At 45.6% G+C, this 20,601-nt stretch overlaps 2 protein-coding genes across 2 annotated transcripts; both read left to right on the forward strand.

Annotated features, from left to right (window-relative positions):
• The first annotated feature begins 7,491 nt into the window (after positions 1-7,491).
• Positions 7,492-9,552, forward strand: LOC116531204 (laforin-like). The gene is made up of 2 exons (XM_032249923.1): positions 7,492-7,927; positions 8,110-9,552. Exon 2 carries the CDS (start codon positions 9,085-9,087, stop codon positions 9,550-9,552), a length of 468 nt encoding a protein of 155 aa, XP_032105814.1. The 5' UTR covers positions 7,492-7,927; positions 8,110-9,084.
• On the forward strand, positions 9,359-19,138 carry TRIM45 (tripartite motif containing 45). Its single transcript, XM_032249614.1, has 6 exons — positions 9,359-10,367; positions 12,350-13,083; positions 14,327-14,456; positions 15,394-15,508; positions 17,581-17,707; positions 18,590-19,138. Exons 1-6 carry the CDS (start codon positions 9,880-9,882, stop codon positions 18,736-18,738), a joined length of 1,743 nt encoding a protein of 580 aa, XP_032105505.1. The 5' UTR covers positions 9,359-9,879; the 3' UTR covers positions 18,739-19,138.
• The last annotated feature ends 1,463 nt before the right edge of the window (positions 19,139-20,601 follow it).

Here is a 20,601-nt window from a genome sequence, read left to right on the forward strand (position 1 = left end):
AACTGCACGGGCCCGGAAGTGGGCTTCTGGCTATTTGTCAGAGAATTTCAGGCTTGTAGGTGGCTGGAACCTAGTCTGAAGTAGGTTGAGGGTGGGGTGGTGAGGGGAGAGATGTGTTCTTGGAATTCCTTGGCCCATGGGAAGAGGTGTGGCTGGAGAAGGGCCAGGGCAGGTTCTTTCAAAGCAGGGTCCAGGGCAAGTGCCACAGGCATCTGGATCTAAAAGCAGTGCTGATTCAAGACAAGGTGTTGTATTAAGCCACTCAATGGAGTAGGAGTCCGAAGACATGGATTCTTGCCCTAATTCTGCCAGTAACATCATATGTGACCTTAAATCAATGTCTTTATCCTGCTGCACCTCAATTTCTCATACATTCACTTAAAAAATATTTATTGAGCTCCAACTATGACCCAGACAACAGATTGCCCTCATTGACTTAGCATTCTGACAGAAAGCAAGATAACTGGGGCAAACATATTCCAAAAAAGGGTCCCTTCTAAACCAAAACTTTCCATTAAAAATCAATCTTCAAAGTTGACTTAATAAGTACAAGTAATAAAAGAATCCTAAAAGGAAAAACAGTGTTAAATTATAATGCAATATTACCAAGAGCCTTTTATGATCAATTCTCTAACACAACAGCCTGAACACTGTACTAATTTTTTTTTTTTTTTTCTGAGATGGAGTCTCGTTTTGTCACCAGGCTGGAGTACAATGGCACCATCTCAGCTCACTGCAACCCCAACCTCCCGGTTTAAGCGATTCTCCTGCCTCAGCCTCCCGAGTAGCTGGGACTACAGGCATGCACCACCATGCCCAGCTAATTTTTGTATTTTTATTAGAGACAGGGGTTTCACCATGTTGGCCAGGCTGGTGTTGAACTCCCAACCTCATGTGATCCGCCCACTTCAGCCTCCCAAAGTGCTGAGATTACAGGCATGAGCCACGACGCCTGGCTTGAGCACTGTACTAATTGTAATCACAAGCACTACTGCCAAATGCAGCATGAAATCCAAACTCTAAAATGTGCCATTTTCTTACTATTGTTACTCATTTTATTTATGAACGTTTTATCTGAAAGATAAATTTATGTAAAAAGAATATAATCACATTTATCCACATTTAAAAAATAAAATACATCAATATAATGTAGCAGATAATTTTTAAAACATGTATTTCAAATAGCATTAATAGAGAGCTCTATTATGTAATAAACAGAAAAAAAGGGAGTTAAGAGAAACAGTTGAATAAAGTATGAATAGTCTAAGAACCACTTATATTTATACCAGGCCAACTAAGATTGGGTGCAGCTTCCTGACTACATCAACTAGATTGTTTGGGGTCATGAAAAACAATCAGACACCTAGGAGCCAATTGAGAAGAGCTAAGGAATCTGTCTTGGATAAAACAACACAGAATTTTTTCTAAAAGGATAGTCGTTAATAGTGGAACTGACATCTTGTGTACTTCGTTTGACCTAAAAGTAGTTACACACGTAGAGCTTCAAAGCTCACATTATTCTAGCTGTTTACCTCTTACCTTGTCAAAGTTGAAGAGTTGCCCATTTTCACAAAATATCGGTGATAAGGGACTATTTATACTTGTTAGATTTCACAACTAGAGTCATTTCAGGTACAGTGAACTTTCAGATAAAAATAAAAATGCCCAGCATGCAGTGTGCACTGGAGTCTACGCATCTAGTCCTCCCTTCTCTGTCTGTGTTGCTTCAAAATAAATAGAACAGGAGACTGAGTTTTATTTATAGTACAGCGTTTTTTATTGCGCTGTTTCCACTAGATGGCACTAAAGATTCTGTGTTTTAGGAATTAGGCCCTTTTAAAAAAGAAAATCGGCCAGTCATGGTGGCTCACGCTTGTAATCCCAGCACTTTGGGAGGCCGAGGTAGGTGGATCAGGAGGACAGGAGTTCAAGACTAGCCTGGCCAAGACGGTGAAACCCCATCTCTACTAAAGATTACAAAAAAATTAGCCGGACGCGGTGGCATATGCTTGTAATCCCAGCTACTCAGGAGGCTGAGGCAGGAGAATTGCTTGAACCCGGGAGGCGGAGGTTGCAGTGAGCCGAGATCGTGCCACTGCACTCCAGGCTGGGTGACAGAGTAAGACTCTGTCTCAAAATAAATAAATAAATAGAAAAAGAAAAAGAAAATCAGAAGACAAAAATGATCTGTCTGAAATTTTCCAGTCATCTGTCCTAATGATCAATTTCTTAGAAATGAAATATGAATCTTGGCCATTTATTCACTTACCAAACATTTATTAAACCATATGAAGTTTCAGACACTGTGCCCAAGTATTAAGGGGGCAGAAACAGGACATGGTCCCTTGTCCTTAAAGGTTCCCAGTGTGGAAGAGGAGGGAAACAGTGAGAGCAGAGGGCAGAATCAGACAATCAGTAGAAAATCGAAGTGCAGAATGTTAAAGACTTGATAGACGTCATCACAGAGTACCATGGGTGGTACACAGAGGGACACTAATGAAGACTTGGTGAATGAAGGCTGCCTAGAGCAGCTGATGTCTAAATTGAGCTTTGAGGAATGGGCTGGAATTCATTAGGCAAAGAAGGGTGGGCAGAGTGTCTGAAGCAGAATAAGTAGTAGCTTGTATAATCACAGAAGGAGGCTGAAGCCCAATTTGCATGCTTGGGTTTGCATGGGGCAGTGCAAGAAATGAGGTTGACTGGGCTGGCAGAGACAGGGTCATGAGAAGCTATATATATATATATGAGATTATGTATGTCACTCTAAGACATATGGAGTTTTATCCTGAAGGCACCTCCTACTCCTCTCCCCCCCAAGTTCATTCTGATTTTGTCACACTGGCCTCCTCACTATTGCTTGAACACGAGTAGGCACGTTCCTCTCTCAGCCAGCACGAACTCTTCCCTCATCTGAACTACCTTTTCCCCATGGCTCACTCCTTCACCTTCAAGTATTTGCTCAAATATCACCGTCTCAGTGATATTTATCCTGACCACTCCAATGATATTGCAACACCCTCACCTGCACTGGATGCTCCTTACTCTGCTTAATTTTTCTCCATGGTATTCTCACATTCTAACACATTATATAGTTTCTGTGGTTATTATATTTATCGGCTTTTTTGTTTTTTGAGACAGCATCTCACTCTGTCCCCACGCTGGAGTACAGTAGTATGATCTCATCTCGCTGCAACCTCCACCTCCCAGGCTCAGGTGATTCTCGTGCCTCAGCCTCCTGAGTTGCTGGGATTACAGATGTACACCAACACGACCAGCTAATTTTTGTATATTTAGTAGAGACAAAATGGTCACATGTTGGCCAGTGACCTCAAGCAATCCGCCTGTCTCAGCCTCCCAAAATGCTGGGATTACAGGCATGAGCCATCATGCCCTACCTATTTACTGTTTATTGGCTGCTTTCCCCTGCCAGAAGAGAAGTTCCATGACAGCAGGAATTTTTGCTTTTTTAGCAATACATCTCTGGTGCCTGGCACATAGTCAAAAGTCCTTGCTGTCAAGAGTTTATTATGTTAGTAGGGAGTAAGCTGTGAAGACATTTGAGAAAATCATCTTCCAGGTACTCAGAGGATACTGTATGAAAAAACAAAGGCACAGAAGAGCTACCAAAGAACATCATGATCAAACTGGAATTGCAGAAAGATCACAAACAGGATTTTAGACAATGAACTGGAAAAAGGGAATGAATTCAGAGGTATGATGGAGGTAATAATACAGTACAAAGAGCCCCCATGCAACAAGTGGGCTCATGCCTTATAAATCACCTCCAAATCCCACCTTGATCAAGGGAGGATGAAAAGGTTAAAAAGGAAAGAAGAGGAAGAAGAAGAAGGAGGAGGAGGAGAGAAGGAAGAAGAAAAAGGAGGAGGAGGAAGAGGAAGAAGAAGGAGGAAGAGGAGGAGGAAGAGGAAAAGAAAGGAGGAGGAAAAGAAGCCAGGCCTAGTGGCTCAGGCCTATAATCTCGGCCTCCCAGATGAGTGGATCACCTGAGGTCAGGAGTTTGAGACCATCCTGACCAACATAGTGAAAACCCCATCTCTGCTACAAATACAAAATTAACTGGGCATAGTGGCACATGCCTGTAATCCCAGCTACTTGGTAAGCTGAGGCAGGAGAATTGCTTGAACCTGGGAGGCAGAGGTTGCCGCGAGCCGAGATCACACCATTGCACTCCAGCCTGGGCAACAAGAGAAAAACTCCATCTCAAGAAAAAAAAAAAAGAAAAAAGAAAAGAGGGAGAGCTAAGGACCTTGGGAACTGGCAACGTTTCAGAGCCAATGGAAGAAGCAGTGCCCTATAGCGAAAAAGAGAAGAGGTCAGAGCAGCAGGAAGTAGAAGAAAAATCAAGAATAGCATATGGCAACTGAAGAAGAAGAAAGTTTCAAGAAGAAAGTTGTCAGTGTCAGATCAGGCATGGAGGCTAATCCCAGCACTTTGGGAGGCCAAGGCTGGAGGGTCACTTGAGCCCAGGAGTTCGAGACTAGCCTAAGCAACATGGTGAGACCTCATCTCTACAAAAATAAAAATATTAGCTGGGCATAGTGGCACACACCTATAGTCCCAGCTACTTGGGAGGCTAAGGTAGGAGAATCACCTGAGTCCAGGAGATTGAGGCTGCAGTGAGCTGTGATCACACCACTGCACTACAGCATCAGCAATAGAGTGAGACCCTGTCTCAAACAAACAAACAAACAAACAAAACTTAGTGTCAAACACTACAGTTAATCCAGTTAGTTAAAAACTGGAAATATCAAATGGATTTGCCAAGTAGGAAGTTATTGGTGACTTTGGCAAAGGCAAGTTCAGGGGAACTGTGAGAGCAAATGCCCGATCGCATTGTGTTTCGGAGTGAAATGCAAGGGGAAGAATCAGAGAAGCAAATGTAGACCATTCTTTTCCAGCAGCTTGGCTATAAAGGAGCAGAGAGAAATCGGGAGCTACAGAGGGGAATAGGGTAGAAGGACAGACTGAAGCATGGGCGTGAGTGAAAAGAAAGATCCATCAGAAAGAAGATTAAGACAGAAGAGACAGCGGAGGCAGGCAGGGCTGAATTTCAGAGCACAGGTCTCAGGAGAAAGGAGTCTCCTTCACTTGAAGGAAAGAAGAAAGAATGGTGACAGAGATGGAATGGTGAAAGATAAGTCTGACAGAGCTCTCTGGTCCCTTTTCATATATTCACTCAATGTCTGGTGGTACTGATCGAGCGCAGTGCCCAAACCAGACTTGCCTGATTTCCTGATAGATCATCCTCCCTTCCTGGCTTTTTTGCCTTCAGTATCTTCCTGTATTCGGCAACAGGGATGGGCTGAAACTCTTCAGAGACTTTGATGAACCCTGGTCACTTTCGTTGGTCCTGCTCCTCTAATCCCATGACTTTTGCACTTCCCTTGACCTATTTGCTATCTGGGTACCCCAGACAGATGAAGCAATGTAGGAGCATGGAACAAGACACCGAACTAATTCTGAGACAGGAGCATCCTTAGCAAACCCTCTCTCATCCTATGATGTCACCCCATACCACCTATGGTCTGCACTGTCCATAAAACTCTTGGTTGAATGTGGCCCTGTTTGTCCTCCCGTTATCTGAGATCAGCATTCTCTCCTTCATCAATACCAGGTCTTTCTTAAATGACTACTGTGGGTAGGTTGCCAAGGTTTTTCATCTTAACAAAGACAGAGTATATGTGTACGTATGTGATATACATATAGTGTGTAAATATAAACACTTATGCAAATATATACACACATAATAAATAAAAACAATACTAGAAGGTAGCACAAACTGCAAAGTGAGTTATCTAGGCAAAACAGCTATTAGGCTTGAATATGGAATCTTGAAATAAGAGAAAGCTTCAAGGGGGTAGTGTGAAGTAGGCCTTACACAGAAGGGAAGGGTAGGTTTACATAATAAAGGAAGGAGAATGTTGCTGATAAATTGGCAAAGACCAAGAAACGTATTTGGCAATGTTTAGGGAATAACTAAAAAAGTGAATAACTAGAAAACGAGAAAAGCAAGAAAACTTGCTCTTCTACACGAATCTGTTGAGGAATCCAGATATTATCCTACAAAAATGTGGAGCTACTGAAGGCTTTAGAACGAAAACTGACTTGTACCATATTTTTATATATTTTTACAATTAATTCGGAAGAACTGTGTAGATCAATTTAAAAAATAAAGGGCAGGGATAATTCAGACACTATTTTGTGATACCTGAGGTGAGGGTGATAAAGAGCTATACCGTCTTAAAACGTGTATGCAGTGAGGTGTTGGCAGTGGGGATGGAAAGAAGTTGGTGTCTGCCTGGATATGGAAAAAGAGAAAGGAGGCCAGCAGCACTATAAGGTTTCATGCAGGAGGGAAAGGAGAATGACGATACTCTGGAGAGAATCAAATCGGAAAATTCAGGGTGCAGTTCAGTGAGCAAAGTTCAATGGAGTTTAAGCTATGTGGGGCTTGGTGATAGGAACACATTTGAGTTTAGATTTAGAAATCCATGACACAAGCTCCGGGAGACATCAGTACTGGAAGCGTGGGCCTGGGAATCATCCGCAGCAGAGATGCAGAGGCAAAGGTAGAGGACAAAAAGGAGGAAGAGGAACTAGTGAGGATGGAGGGTAGAGAAGCAACCCAAGAGACAGAAGGCTAGGAGGGTGGAATATTGCACAAGTCTAGGAGGAGGCAAGTTTTAAGGGTAAGGAAGCACAAAACAACTGTAAATACTAAGAACAACTGCCTGTTGAGAGAAGGCCAACGATACGGTCGCTCAGGATCTACAAGGAAGTCTCATTAGGAAGGAGGGGAGGAGTAAACGGGAGGGGATGGTTATAAAAAGACGATGATAAAAGCGGACAGGGAGACCACTCCTTTGAGACACTGGGTGGTGAGAACCACCAAGATTCATACGTTGAAGGGGGGCTGGGTCAAATGACGATTTGCTTCCCCTTTTAGGACTTCATCAGAACTCTCCGCAGAAAAACAGACTGACTGAAACAGGAGTAAGGTTTTCAGGAAGCCGGAGAGGTTGGGATAAAAAAACAAAGATCTTGAGAAACTCATCTTGGCACTAAAGAATGGCAATTAGGAGACGCATGAGAGGAGGTGTGAAGAATCTGGATTTTTCAAGTAGAAAGGTGAGGCAGTTCTTAAGAAACTGAGAAAGGAATGGTAGAGGTGGCCAGGCGCAGTGGCTCATGCCTGTAATCGCAGTTTGGGAGGCCGAAGCGGGCAGATCACCTGAGGTCAAGAGTTTGAGAGTAGCCTGGCCAACATGGTGAAAATCCGTCTCTACTAAATACAAAAAAATTGCCAAGCGTGGTGGCACATGCCTGTAATCCTAGCTACTCAGGAGGTTGAGACAAACAAGTTGCTTGAACCCTTAAACCCTGGAGGTAGAGGCAGCAGTGAGCCGAGATCCTGCCACTGTGCACTGGATTCCAGCCTGGGCAATAAGAACAAAACTCTGTCTCAAAAAAAAAAAAAAAAAAAAAGGAAAGGTAGAGGTAGCTGGGATATAATCTCAGACATGGCACCATAAGACTGTGTTCAAGTTCCAGATATGCTAACTTGGGCTGGTCATCCAAGGGCTGGCAAGATCTCGTTGAGGTCATTTCCTTACAAAATTGTTACAGGTTAAATGAGATACTGCTAATACTGCACATATAAATTATAAAGCACTTCTCAAACAAGAGAAGCTTGAAACTACCAGAAGAAATGTGATGCAGCATGAGCAAGAGATGCAGTAAAGCACAGCCAAGCAGCAGCGAGGGGAAAGGTGAAGCTCAAGGCAGGAATATATAGCAAACCTAAGTCCACACCGTTTCTGTGATTTCCTCCAGCCTACTGGAGTGGAGGACACAGATTCTGAGTGAGAGTAGACGCAAGAAGAACAAGAGGCTGAAAAAAATCTAGGTAAGGATTATTTAAAAATCTTTGGGGATATGCTTACATCTGGAAATTACATGCAAAATTTACATAAAAGTGGCATTTGACTCATTGGCGTGTTCTATTTTGGAAATGACCAAACCTTTCATTTTTATATTTTACAGTTTTTTTTTTTTATATTTTGGGGTTAACTTTTTTTTTTTTTTCAGGTTCTATATTTTTAAAAGCTTAGGCTCCAGACAGCATGCCTAGAGCACGAACCGCGTAATGAAGGCATCAGTGGAACAGCCGCCCACTGGGTCCAAATTAAGCAGGGAAGGTCATGAACGAAGAAAGCAGTGAGGGCCCAGTAGGCACGCTGACGCGACTGCAGATAAGAACAGGTGGAGGGGAAGGGAGTTACCATTTTTGGGATTTTGGAGAATCAGAAGATTCCTGGTAAGTACAGAGAAGGCGGCCGTGTAATTCCAGTTAAAGGGGTGGGACGTGCTCATCTTCCCAATTAGCTTTGAGCCCACAAAGCGCTTGCCCCTCATTGCCACCATCCACTGTCCCATTGTGACTAAGCATGGGCCCTCCGTGATTGACTGGTAAAAACAGGGGGTCCAATTTGTTCAGCTCGTTTCTGTTACACAGAACTATGGAATCCTGGATGACAAACATTCATTCTTCCCGGGCAGAAAAACAAAGCCTTCCCGAGCCCAGGCAAGGAGGGTGGCGCTCCCCGGGCCGGCTGGAATTGAAATTTGAGACCTCGGCTCCACGGTCTCCCGAACCGGCCCCCGCAGCGCGAGCCTGACATGCCCTCACCCCGGGAAAACACCCGAAGCCAGGGAGCCGCGGGAGTGCCTGTACCCCGCACGCTAGGCCTGGGGGGGCCTGTGAGCTGCAAGAAGCTCCGGAGGACGAAGGGGAGCCTCGCCGCCTCACACCAGCGCGCAGGAGAAACGTCTGGCGCCCCCGGGCGGCCGAGGCCTCGAGAGCCAGAAGAACGTCTCCCACGCCCAGCGCCGGGCCAACTGACAGTGCCATCCACCAATGGGAGGGCCCAGTCTGCGTTCGCGGGACCCGTCCGAGGGGAGAAGAGGGCCGTCCCTGCGGCAAGTCAGAGTGGTCCTGAGGCCTCTCTGGTCACCACGGAGATAGAGGGACAGCCCCTGTGAAACAGTGACGCCGGCTACACTATGCCGCTCGCTCTCAGCCTCGGCCTGTCCCTCCCGCCGCGCGCCGAGCCCTTCGGCCGCCCCGCCCACGGCCTTGTTAGGCCCGCCCCCCCCGCGGGAGTGGATTGGCGAAGATGTGGCGTCGCCAAAGCTTATTGGATGCTTAGTGGCGTCACTCTGGAGGGCGGCAGGGCCCGGAGCGGCGAGGGCCGCCCCTCTCGGATGGTGATTGGACTCGCCGGAGTAGACCGGGCTGGGATTGGTGCGAGGCGGGGCGAGAGCCCGCGGGCGTCCCGGGCCCAGGCGCGGGGGAGGCGGTCGCCGCTGGGACGCCGGTGGGGGCGCTTCGCAGAGGGAAGGAGCAGGAGCGCCCCTACCTCATCGGGCGGGGGCGGGGGCGGGGGCGGGGGCGAGGGCAAGGGCGGCGCTCGTCGCGTGTGGGTCGCGGTGGAGCGGGCGGCGGGAGGGGGGTGGCAGTGGAGGGACTGAGACGGGCAGGGGTGACTGTTGGCAGCAGGACTAGCTGGAGACCTGGACCTGGAAGCGCGTTCGGGGAGGGCTTGCGGGTAGAGGAGGGCGTGGGCGTGTCTGGTATGGTATGCAGTGGAAAGGAGGGGGCCCTCCTGAGTAGATCCGTGAGTGGTTCCTTTGAGGAAGCCTCTTCTTCCCCTCTGCCTTATTATTTGTCAGCGAGGGAGTCCCCATGGTCTCTGTTCAAGTTCTGGAAACTTTCTCTTTGGGTGGGCTTAATCACCTACGACTTCATCGTAGAACTGCCCGGGGCCTTTTCTGATATTGGTCACAAACGTGGGGAGTATGTCAGAAAACAGGAAGCCGCTGCTAGGCTTTGTAAGCAAACTCCCCGGTGGGACTGCACTTGGGAACTCGGGCAAGACTCACTGCCCCTTGTGCATGGGGCTTTTCAAAGCCCCCAGGCTCTTGCCTTGTTTGCATACAGTTTGCACCACGTGTCTGGAGCAGCTGGAGCCCTTCTCAGTAGTGGACATCAGAGGGGGAGACTCTGACACAAGCTCTGAGGGGTCAATATTCCAGGAACTCAAACCACGAAGTCTGCAGTCGCAGATCGGCATCCTCTGTCCGGTATGTGATGCTCAGGTGGACCTGCCCATGGGTGGAGTGAAGGCTTTAACCATAGACCACCTGGCCGTGAATGATGTGATGCTGGAGAGCCTGCGTGGGGAAGGCCAGGGCCTGGTGTGTGACCTGTGCAACGACAGGGAAGTAGAGAAGAGGTGTCAGACCTGCAAAGCCAATCTCTGCCACTTCTGCTGCCAGGCTCATAGGTAAAGATGGGACACTCCACCAGGTGTAGCTTAAGAGGAAGTACAAAGAGGTGTCACGACAGAAATCCCTTGGTGAGCGGATGAAAAGGAGAGCCTTCTCAAATACCGCGGAAGGTCAAAGAGCAATATAAGGATGCAGCAGCACATACTCCAGCACAATAGTTAACCCGGTCAGCCTTATATAGTACCTGTAGCAATAGCAATAGAGGTTTGCATAATCTTTTTCAATTTCCAAAGTGCAGCTACAGTTTCTTTCAATCATCGGTCATTCGTGTAGTGAACTGGGTGCAGGAGAAACAGGAGAATGAATGTAATAGCATAGATCCTGCTCTTGATCTTGTTTGATCTTGCAACTCTTACAGAAAAGCAGGCACCGTTCCCCATTTATTAATTGTGGAAACTGAGGCTCAGCAATGTTATGTGATTTGCCAGGGTCCTATAGTTGGTAAGTGTGTAACAGAACTGAGTATTGAATCTAGATCATTTTGACTACGTTCCACTAACCCATGCTACCCTCCTAGAATAGGAGAATAGAATAGAATAGGTGATGCTTGGTTGGACCTCAGCTTTTGCTTTGTACCTTACTCTGGAGCTTGGTGAGGTGGGCTTGTAGCTGTTAATTGAAATGAAGACTGTGTCTTTTATGGCATTTGGTGAATAGGTTGCCAGATGGATCACTTTTGTCCCTTCTTACCTTCCTTACCCCATCCTAGGACACGAAAATATAAAATGACCACAGTTTTAAGGTTAGCCTAAAATAGATTTCAGGTTCTAACATCCATTTGTTTTCTGGCCACACTAACAGAACAAGTTTGTAGACTTCACTCTATTTTTAACTTGTAATTATGTGATAGTCCCTGCGACTGTCTTGCTGCCAGCCAAACCAGATGACCCTATTTTCTCTGCAGCTACTCTTCTGGAGCCAGAATAGGCATAAAAGCTTCCAATTGATATAATGCTAATGGAGGAACTCTGAACAGTCACCGTGTTTTCCTAGGGATTTCCCTGAATCTCTAGAGGGCTATTACAGGAAAGGAATTAAAAAGAGAGCTTTGATTCTACTAACGATTGGTTTCACACTTTCTTTTTTTTTTTTTTTTTTTTTTTTTTTTTTTTTTTTTTTTTTTTTTTTGAGATGGAGTTTCACTCTTGTTGCCTAGGCTGGAGCGCGGAGACGCGATCTCGGCTCACTGCAACCTCTGCCTCCCGGGTATCAAGTGATTCTCCTGCCTCAGCCTCCCAGGTAGCTGGGATTACAGGTGTGTTCCACCATTCACGGCTAATTTTTTGTATTTTTAGTAGAGATGGGGTTTCACCATGTTGGCTAGGCTGGTCTCAAACTCCTGACCTCAGGTGATTCACCCATCTCAGCCTCCCAAAGTGTTGGGATTTACAGTTATGAGCCACTGTGCCTGGCCGGTTTCCCGCCTTCTAATAATGTTGATGCTGTCTCTTGAAAAAAATTCTAGCCTGCTGATTTGGGTAATAGAGGTACTGGACAATAGAAATGCTTTACAGAAATCTTGGAAGCAAACTAGATGAGAATTTGTGTCAGGACCAGCTAGCTGCTTTTTAATTGCTTGGACTTGATTGCTGTGTTACTTGGCATGGTTTGGTGCTAGTTTTCTGCCATGCCCTCACTGCCAGCTTACCATAGGAAGCAGACTGTGGCTCTTGTCTAAACTCTTTGGGGAAAGTTCTAGCATGCAGTCGCAGTCTTGCAACCTTCTACAAAGGTATGTACCAAGCCAGAGCCCTGGTCTGTTCACATGTTATGGTACACAACAGCCCTTTCAGGCAGGGTTTGTCCCCACTGTACAGATGAGGAACGGAAATCAGAGAGGATCATGCAACTAGAGGTTAGAGCAAGGAACTGAAATACAATTTAACTTCAGAGCCTGTGCTCCTAAAACCTCTCTGCCCAACTATTCCCAACTAGAATTCTTCCCTTATTTCCTGTTATTGACTCTCTTTGCCCCTAGGCGGCAGAAGAAAACGACTTACCATACCATGGTGGACCTAAAAGACTTGAAAAGCTACAGCCAGATTGGGAAGCCCATCCTCTGTCCTGCTCACCCTGCGGAGGAACTGAGGCTATTCTGTGAGTTCTGTGACCGGCCCGTGTGCCGGGATTGCGTGGTGGGGGAGCATCGAGAACACCCCTATGACTTCACCAGCAATGTCATCCACAAGCATGGGGACTCCGTGCGGGAGCTCCTCAAAGGTACTCAGCCCCACGTGGAAGCCCTGGAGGAGGCCCTGGCTCAGATCAAGATAATGAACAGTGCCCTCCAGAAGCGAGTGGAGGTAGTGGCAGCTGATGTCCGGACATTCTCAGAGGGCTACATTAAGGCCATTGAGGAGCATCGGGACAAGCTGCTGAAGCAGCTGGAAGACATACGGGTCCAGAAGGAAAATTCCCTGCAGCTGCAGAAGGCCCAGCTGGAACAGTTACTTGCAGACATGCGGACTGGAGTGGAGTTCACCGAGCACTTGCTGACAAGTGGCTCAGACTTGGAGATCCTCATCACCAAGGGGGTGGTAGTAGAACGGCTCAGGAAGCTGAACAAAGTTGAATATAGCACCCGCCCTGGAGTGAATGATAAGATACGCTTCTGTCCTCAGGAGAAAGCAGGCCAGTGCCATGGCTATGTGATTTATGGGACCATTAATACCAAAGAGGTTGATCCAGCCAAATGTGTCCTACAAGGAGAAGGTAGGAAGGCATTTCCCATGGACACTGAGAGGACAGTGGACAGGGAGATGGTGTGTAAAGATTGGTGGCTCGTTCTGCTAGGAAGCCCGCCCTACTGACCAGGTTACCAAAGGTGGGGAGCTAAACTGATCTAAAAGACAGTGACCCCTACCTTGGCTCTTTCTGGTTTGTTCTGGTTAGGGTACAGTTAATACTCAATACAGGAATGAGGTTTGACCCTTTTCCAGTTCAGAGAAGTAGTAACGGCCGAGAAATGCACAGATCATGTTTTGTTTCTATCAGATGGCAGAACAGACAGTGCCCGTTGGAGGTAACAGCAGCGCTAGGGCCAGATGAAATTCTGCCTGCTCAGAGAGGAGCACGGCAGCCCTGGATGGCTCAGATCAAGTTCTGAAGTGGGTTTCTTTTAAGCCCTTTTGGTTCACATCAACCTTACTGGCATTTAAAAGGCTATGGTAGGTGTTTCATTTAATTGGGGGGAAATGCTTTCTTTTAACCAGTGTTTCCCTTTCTAGTGGAAGCATGTTATTTAAACATAAAGTCAGTCCTGTAAGGAAGATTGTATCATAGAATCATCCGACTCCGACACAGGCATTCTTAACTGTTTGGAAGTCGTAAATCTCTTTGAGAATGTTGTCTCCTACAGTAACACCCAGTAACTTGGACATACAATTCCAGATTTTTAGACTCTTCATAAGCCTTTCCATAGACCTTGTAGTAGTTAATGAACCCCAGGTTAAGAAACCCTGTTTGATCTGAATGCTGGAGTAGGGACTGTAGCTACTGGATGTCCCCCAGCACCTTGGCATGAGCTACCAAGTTGCAGAGGATCTCACAAGATGGAGGGTCGTGAGGCTGGTCAGCTGTACCGCCGCCTAGCACAGCAGGAGCCGGAGCCTGGCTGGGTGGTTTTGGTGTTACTAGCCTCTCTTATAGGGTCTAAAGGTTTTCTTTTTTAAATACCTAGGTCAGCCCTGAGTATTTTCAAAGCCTCCTAGGACTGAAGGTAAGGTCCAGGATCCTTTGTGATCCAAAGCAGCTGCTAGCTGAGAAGCAGGCTCACCAGGAAGGACTCCCAAGAGGTGTACTCTGGGAGGCAGAAGGGGAGAGAAAAGAAAGGGAGCCAGGGTGGTTACAGTAAACAGGAGAGCACGACCCTTTGTTCTGAAGAGAAAAAGCAAGATGGAGATGTAGTTGCTGCAGTTTGCATTTGAGGTGAGGATCAAGTGTTTATCTTTTTCAGATCTCCACAGAGCCCGGGAAAAGCAGACAGCCTCTTTCACCCTGCTTTGCAAGGATGCCGCAGGAGAAATCATGGACAGGGGAGGAGACAACATTCAAGTTGTCGTTGTCCCTAATGACAAGAAAGACAGGTTTGTATGACACGATTAGGTATCATGGATAACAGGCAGTGAGGAAACTGGAAACATGAGGTCCTTTAAGATATTGGGGCTGGGCGTGGTGGCTTACATCTGTAATCCCAGCACTTTGGGAAGTGGAGGCAGGAGGATCACTTAAGCCCAAGAGTTCAAGACCAGCCTGAGCAACATAGCGAGACCTCGTCTCTACAAAATTTAAAAAAAAATTAGCTGGGCGTAGTGGCATGCACTTATAATCCCAGCTATTCAGGAGGCTGAGATGGGAGGATCCCTTGAGTCCAGGAGGTCGAGGTTGCAGTGAGCCGTGATTGCACTGCTACACTCCAGCCTGGGCGACAAAGCAAGATCCCAGCCCAAAAAAAAAAAAAAAAAAAAAAAAAAGGATACTGGAGTGTAACTCAGTGGTTACATGTTACCTCCCCATAATGCTATGAAAGAAATGTTATGTGACCAAATGTGTTTTCTTGTGTGGGTTTTGTATTCAGTTCTCTCTCAAAGCTGTGGTCTGCCCCTCAGATTTTCATCTAAAGCTTTAGAATAGATTGAAAAATCTTCTATGGTTAGGCTGAATGGTACCCTTTTCAAAATTCAGCCTCCCTTTGCTACTAAATTATGCCTGGAGCATGTTTATATTTCTCTGGAATTGGAGTATGGAGGAGGGACAGCAGAGCAAGAGGGCTCAACGGAAGCCTGTTGAAAAGGACACAGTAATACATTCAAGGAATCTGTCTGAATATCAGACTAAATTGGAATCTATGCTGTTTACCTTCTGTTGTATAATTAACTTGTGAAGCAGATGAAGGAAGCACCCTGTTTGGGGTTACTTAACATTCATATTGAATGGAATGGTGTAGTTTACATTCTGAAATAGTAGCGACTGAAGCTGGCTTGTGGGAGTGAGTGGTGGTTTTTGACTCTTACCTCCATTCAGCCCAGTCAGAACGATGGTCCGGGATAACAAGGATGGAACATACTACATTTCCTACACCCCCAAGGAACCTGGCATCTATACTGTGTGGGTCTGCGTCAAGGAGCAGCATGTACAGGTAAGACTGGTGCACCTGCCTCCCTGAGCTCCCCTCACCCTGGTCCTCTGGGTGCTACTGTCTTAGGATCTGGAGACATTTCACATAGGATCAGCTATACAGAGAGACTGAATAGAATCCCCTGGTATTCTTCTTCACTTCAGAAACAGCCTAGATTTTGCTACTCCTCTTCTTAGAGGATGCTGTTGACCATAAGAACCCTCTATCTCTGTGTCACTTCCTGGCAGTTATGCTTATAGTTTATCCTTCTCCCAGCTGGTTTCTTAGGATTCTTAATATGGAGAAGATGTCTTGATCACAGGAGGTGATCTGCCAACAGACAACCATGCATATTCAAAAAATATAATCTAGCTCAGGATTTTCCTGCTTTGTCCAGACTGGACATGAACACAGCTGGGAGGGTTATGCCCCCTCCTCACAACCAACTAGTGATCTATCTGCCTAACCATCTGCCCATGTCATTTTCTACTCTGTTTTACATAGAGGTTTTTCTGTTACTATGGTTACTATAAACAAACAAATATATCAAACAAGTTATTTTACCATGGTTACTATAAACAAGTAGAGCACTTTCTGCTTTAGAGATTATGAGTTTTTTAAAATTGGGTGACACTCACAGGTCCAGCGGAATCTCTCCGCTGACACTGTCATAGTCAGAGGTTTCCCTCCACAGAAACCAACACTTGACGGGGACAAGAAAATACCATACAGCATCATGATATGTTAGGCTTATGACTTACGGACTTAGGAACACTCATATTTAATGGCCATTTATTGTTTACCTAATTATGGTATGTCAGGGACAGGCTATGCGTTTTTACATACATTATTTCAATTTTCTTCAAAACGACTCAGGCACAGGGATCATGGTCCAATTAGACCGAGAGACCAAACTTGCTACAATGCACAGGAAATGTAGCAAAATAGGAATTTGAACCTGTTTCTTTGAAATGCCAAGTTGTTTTTTAACTGGATTGTAAACTCTTTAAGATGGGAAAGTTAAAATCTGAAAGACTTCTAAGGTGCCAGGCTCTCTGCTTTGTGTTTCTCCAACTATGTGGCTCTCACATAAGGACAGGCACATTGCAACTTATTAAATATTTAAATTGGGCATGATGATGTGCACCTGTAATCCCAGCTACTTGGGAAAATCATCTAAACCCAGGAGCTCAAGGCTGCAGTGGGTTATGGTTGTGCCAGGGCACTCCAGTCCGAAGACAGAGTGAGATCCCATCTTTAAAAAAAATAAATATTTTGTGTTTAACATGGGATATAAATTAGAGAATGAAAGTTATCCTTAAAGGAAAGGAGGCAGATGGGAGTTACTAATTTGAGAATTATTCGCTGTACACATTTAACCTTTCTCCTTTCCATATGTCTTCACAGTCCCAGAATAAGTGGGTGAGTAAACAGATAAGTCACGTCCAGGATGGAAAGAAAGAGGCTAGCTTGGTATGTGAGGAGAAGAGGCACATGGCTGAGAAATTGGAGAAGGGACCACAGGACGTTCTATCTTTGTGGTTGCGACATTCTACTTATTACCCCTGAGATTCCTTAAGAATTGAGATTGAGGATCCTAGAGAAAAGTCAGTCTGAGATTACTGATGTATTGAATGACCTAGATACGTATACTTCACGCAAGGATAGAGTGAGGCAGAATCCATTAAGAAAAGCTTATGCTTACTGTAGCATGGGCTTCTGCTTTTTCTGCCATCTTGCACAACAATCCGCAGCTAATACAGATGCCACTGAAAATGGAGGTGCTGTGTGACTCCTGTCAGTGTTCAGCAGGTTCAGCCACACGGAATAAATCAGTACCTCCGTTGAGTAATTAGCATCTGTGGTGAAAAGCATGGTGGGAGGGCTGCGTAGACTCTGTGATGCTTCCACTGCATCTGTATCTGCACCCTTGCAGCTGAGCAGGGTTCTTGTCCTCTAATCTGTTTCTCTCCTGCTGTCATTGTGCCTCAAAGCGCAGGCCCTGTGCCTGACTCTGTTTAGCACATAGCGATGCTCGGCACATCCTGTAACTCCTAAGTTGCTGTTCTTTGCTCTTGGTCTGAACGCTGAAGGGCTCACCATTCACTGTGACCGTGAGGAGAAAGTACCGCCCACACCCAGGTGTGTTTCACTGCTGCACCTTCTGCTCCAGTGGAGGCCAGAAAACCGCTCGCTGTGCCTGTGGAGGCACCATGCCAGGTAAGGAGAAAGCACTACCCTCTGGGCCTTTCTGCCAGCAGTGGAAATACAGCGACAGACCCTCCCCTACCACACAGCCACTAGACATTTGGGCTTAGGCTCTGCTTCCAAGAAGCACAGTCTATGATTGTAGAGACACCACTGTTGTAAAAGTTTCACTTAAAGCTTCCTTGTTCTGAGTGGAAATAGCAGGCATAAAAGCTGAGTTCTGCTTTGGTACAGCTCCTGTGAGCCCTGTGCTTCTTTGTTGGATTCTCAGTTTGTCTGTCCCTTTCCAGCAGCCTGAGCAATGTAAGAACTGTGGACCCATCTTATTCCTTTTAAAACCTTAAATAAATTCTAAAGGAGGCATGACTTGGGGAGTGGATGATTAAACCAATTGAACAAGGTCTAGGTCTTTTAGGGGCAGGGAAAGGGTGGAGTCAGTTTAGGTAAGGGATCTAATACTTTTCTAAAATAATTATTCTATTGTGTTCACTCTAATAATGGGCCATAATATAGGCTTTGTATCCTTCTGTATAAACACTTCAGGATCTACTTTTTAATGTTCACCAACCTACCCTTCTTTATTTCAAGGATTTTACAGTTCAAGTCAAAACCAATTTATTTTATTTAATGTGCAAACTAGTTTGCCTGCTTCAGGGGGTGTTATCACTACAGCAGTCTTAGAACTCTGGCTAACATGAGTTGGTTTGCTGTGATCAATTCTGAGGGTCCTCCTGACTGCAGAGCAGTCAGATAGCTTGTTCGTGTTGCCAAGATTTTCTTAGGTATTTTCACTCCCAGGAATCTGCATGTTTTCAGGAGGTCTAATTTCCATGGTGACTGCTGGACTCCACTCTAATAGTCGATTTTTTTTCCTTTCCTCTTTGTACCATGCAGGTGGGTACCTAGGCTGTGGCCATGGACACAAAGGCCACCCAGGTCGTCCCCACTGGTCCTGCTGTGGGAAGTTTAATGAGAAGTCTGAATGCACGTGGACAGGTGGGCAGAGCGCACCGAGGAGTCTACTTAGGACTGTGGCGCTCTGAGGGGTTTGTGCTCAGCCTGTTAAAGCTGCAGTCAGCACCACTTCAGATTTCCAGAGGACCCAGAGCTTCGTTCATTCTAAAGAGACTGATAAAATTAAAAACAAAGTGCCTTATCTTACATTGGAGTTCAAGTGCTTTTGTTACTCATGGTACTTGTGGATGCTTGAGCACAAAAGACCACCTCTACGTTTCTCTTAAAGGTAGGTTGGCAACGTTCTTTCTCTACCACAGGACACTCCTTTTCATTTTGTACAGTATGGAGGTATCTATTCCATTGGAACTGAAGAGTCATGGGATACTTTAGTTCCTTATTTTCTGATATATTATAACCTTTTTCATTTTTCTCTGAGCTACACATTATTATTTCCCCTAGAGATTAAAAGCTTCCTTTCATCCTGTCCACTTTTTGTTAGCGGTGGACTTTCAGTGGATTTACTGGTACATGTTTTGTGATTGTGATAATGTGGTCTTGTTTTGGTGAGTGTCTCCCTCCTTCTTCTCTACGCCATGTCAATCTTCTCCCCCAAAGCCTGAAAGATTACTCTTTGGTCAAGGGCATATTGGTGTTGAAATAGAACCTCACACATTTATTGCTGTTCTACTCATGCCAGAAAAATCTAGATACCTTTAGGCCTGTCACATCTGTTTTTCAGTAGAGTACTCTTTAGAGTAGTTTTCACTTTTGTCTCTATACCTGACAAGTTAACTAGAAGTTTTGACTCTTACTGTGCCTTCACTCATAATGTGCCTTCTTAGCTGCTAGAGAATTCTCAGGAGAGGATGTATACTGCACTGGTGCCTCAGCCCTGCCAAGGTCTTCACTCTATATATTTTGTTCTGAGACTTGATTTCTTATATAGCAAAAAATTTGGCATGTATTAAATATAATTACTGAAATCTGCATTGTAAGATCCCTTAAGAAGTGGATGACTCATTTGAATGGTGAATTGGGTCAGGCAAAGGAAATGAAATAATTAGATGACTGTCAGATCATGGTGGAATACATTTCCTCCTTGAGGCTGACAGACATGGGCTACATTATAGCCATAAATACTAAGATATTCTCTATTCTCACCCTTTTCTGGAAACATTCCCTTCAGCCTCTTTCTGTAACCCAAATCTGATCTTCTCAAAACACATTCCTGCCCCTGTCAGCCTCTCAAATTATTAGCTATTTGCTCTTCCTCAATCCTTCTGTCACTTGGCCCAGAAGTATATGTCCTTTTAGCTTATCAATGCTGCTTTGAGATGAGTGGTTCTTTTTTTTTTTTTTCTCTCTCTCTCTTTGTGAGACAGAGTCTTGCTCTGTGGCCCAGGCTGGAGTGTAGTGGCGCAATCTCGGCTCACTGCAACCTCCGCCTCCCAGGTTCAAGCAATTCTCCTGCCTCAGCCTCCTAAAAGTAAGCCGGGATTATAGGCACATGCCACCACACCTGGCTAATTGTTGTATTTTTAGTAGAGATGGGGTTTCACCAGGTTGGCCTGGCTGGTCTCAAACTCTTGACTTCATGATCCACCCACCTTGGCCTCCCAAAGTGCTGGGATTACAGGCGTGAGCCACCGTGCCAGGCCGAGATGAGAGGTTCTTAACCAGGGGTGACTTTGCTCCCTAGAGGACATCTGGCAAAGTCTCAGAGACATATTTAGTTGCCACTACTGGGGCAAGGTGCTACTAACATCTCTTCGGTAAAGGTCAGTGATGCTACTAGTCATTTTACAATGCTCAGGACAGCTTCCTGAAATAAAGAAGTTCAAAATGCCAGTGGTTCCGCTGTTGAGAAACCCTGTTCTACAGCATTAGCCATACTTTTTTTCTAAAAACGGCCAGCCTTGAAGCGCATGGCTTTCAGATATACAGCTTGC

The sequence above is a fragment of the Sapajus apella genome, unplaced genomic scaffold (genome assembly GCF_009761245.1).
Source record: "Sapajus apella isolate SASKATOON/1434 unplaced genomic scaffold, GSC_monkey_1.0 scaffold69, whole genome shotgun sequence".
Taxonomy (NCBI): Eukaryota; Metazoa; Chordata; class Mammalia; order Primates; family Cebidae; genus Sapajus; species Sapajus apella.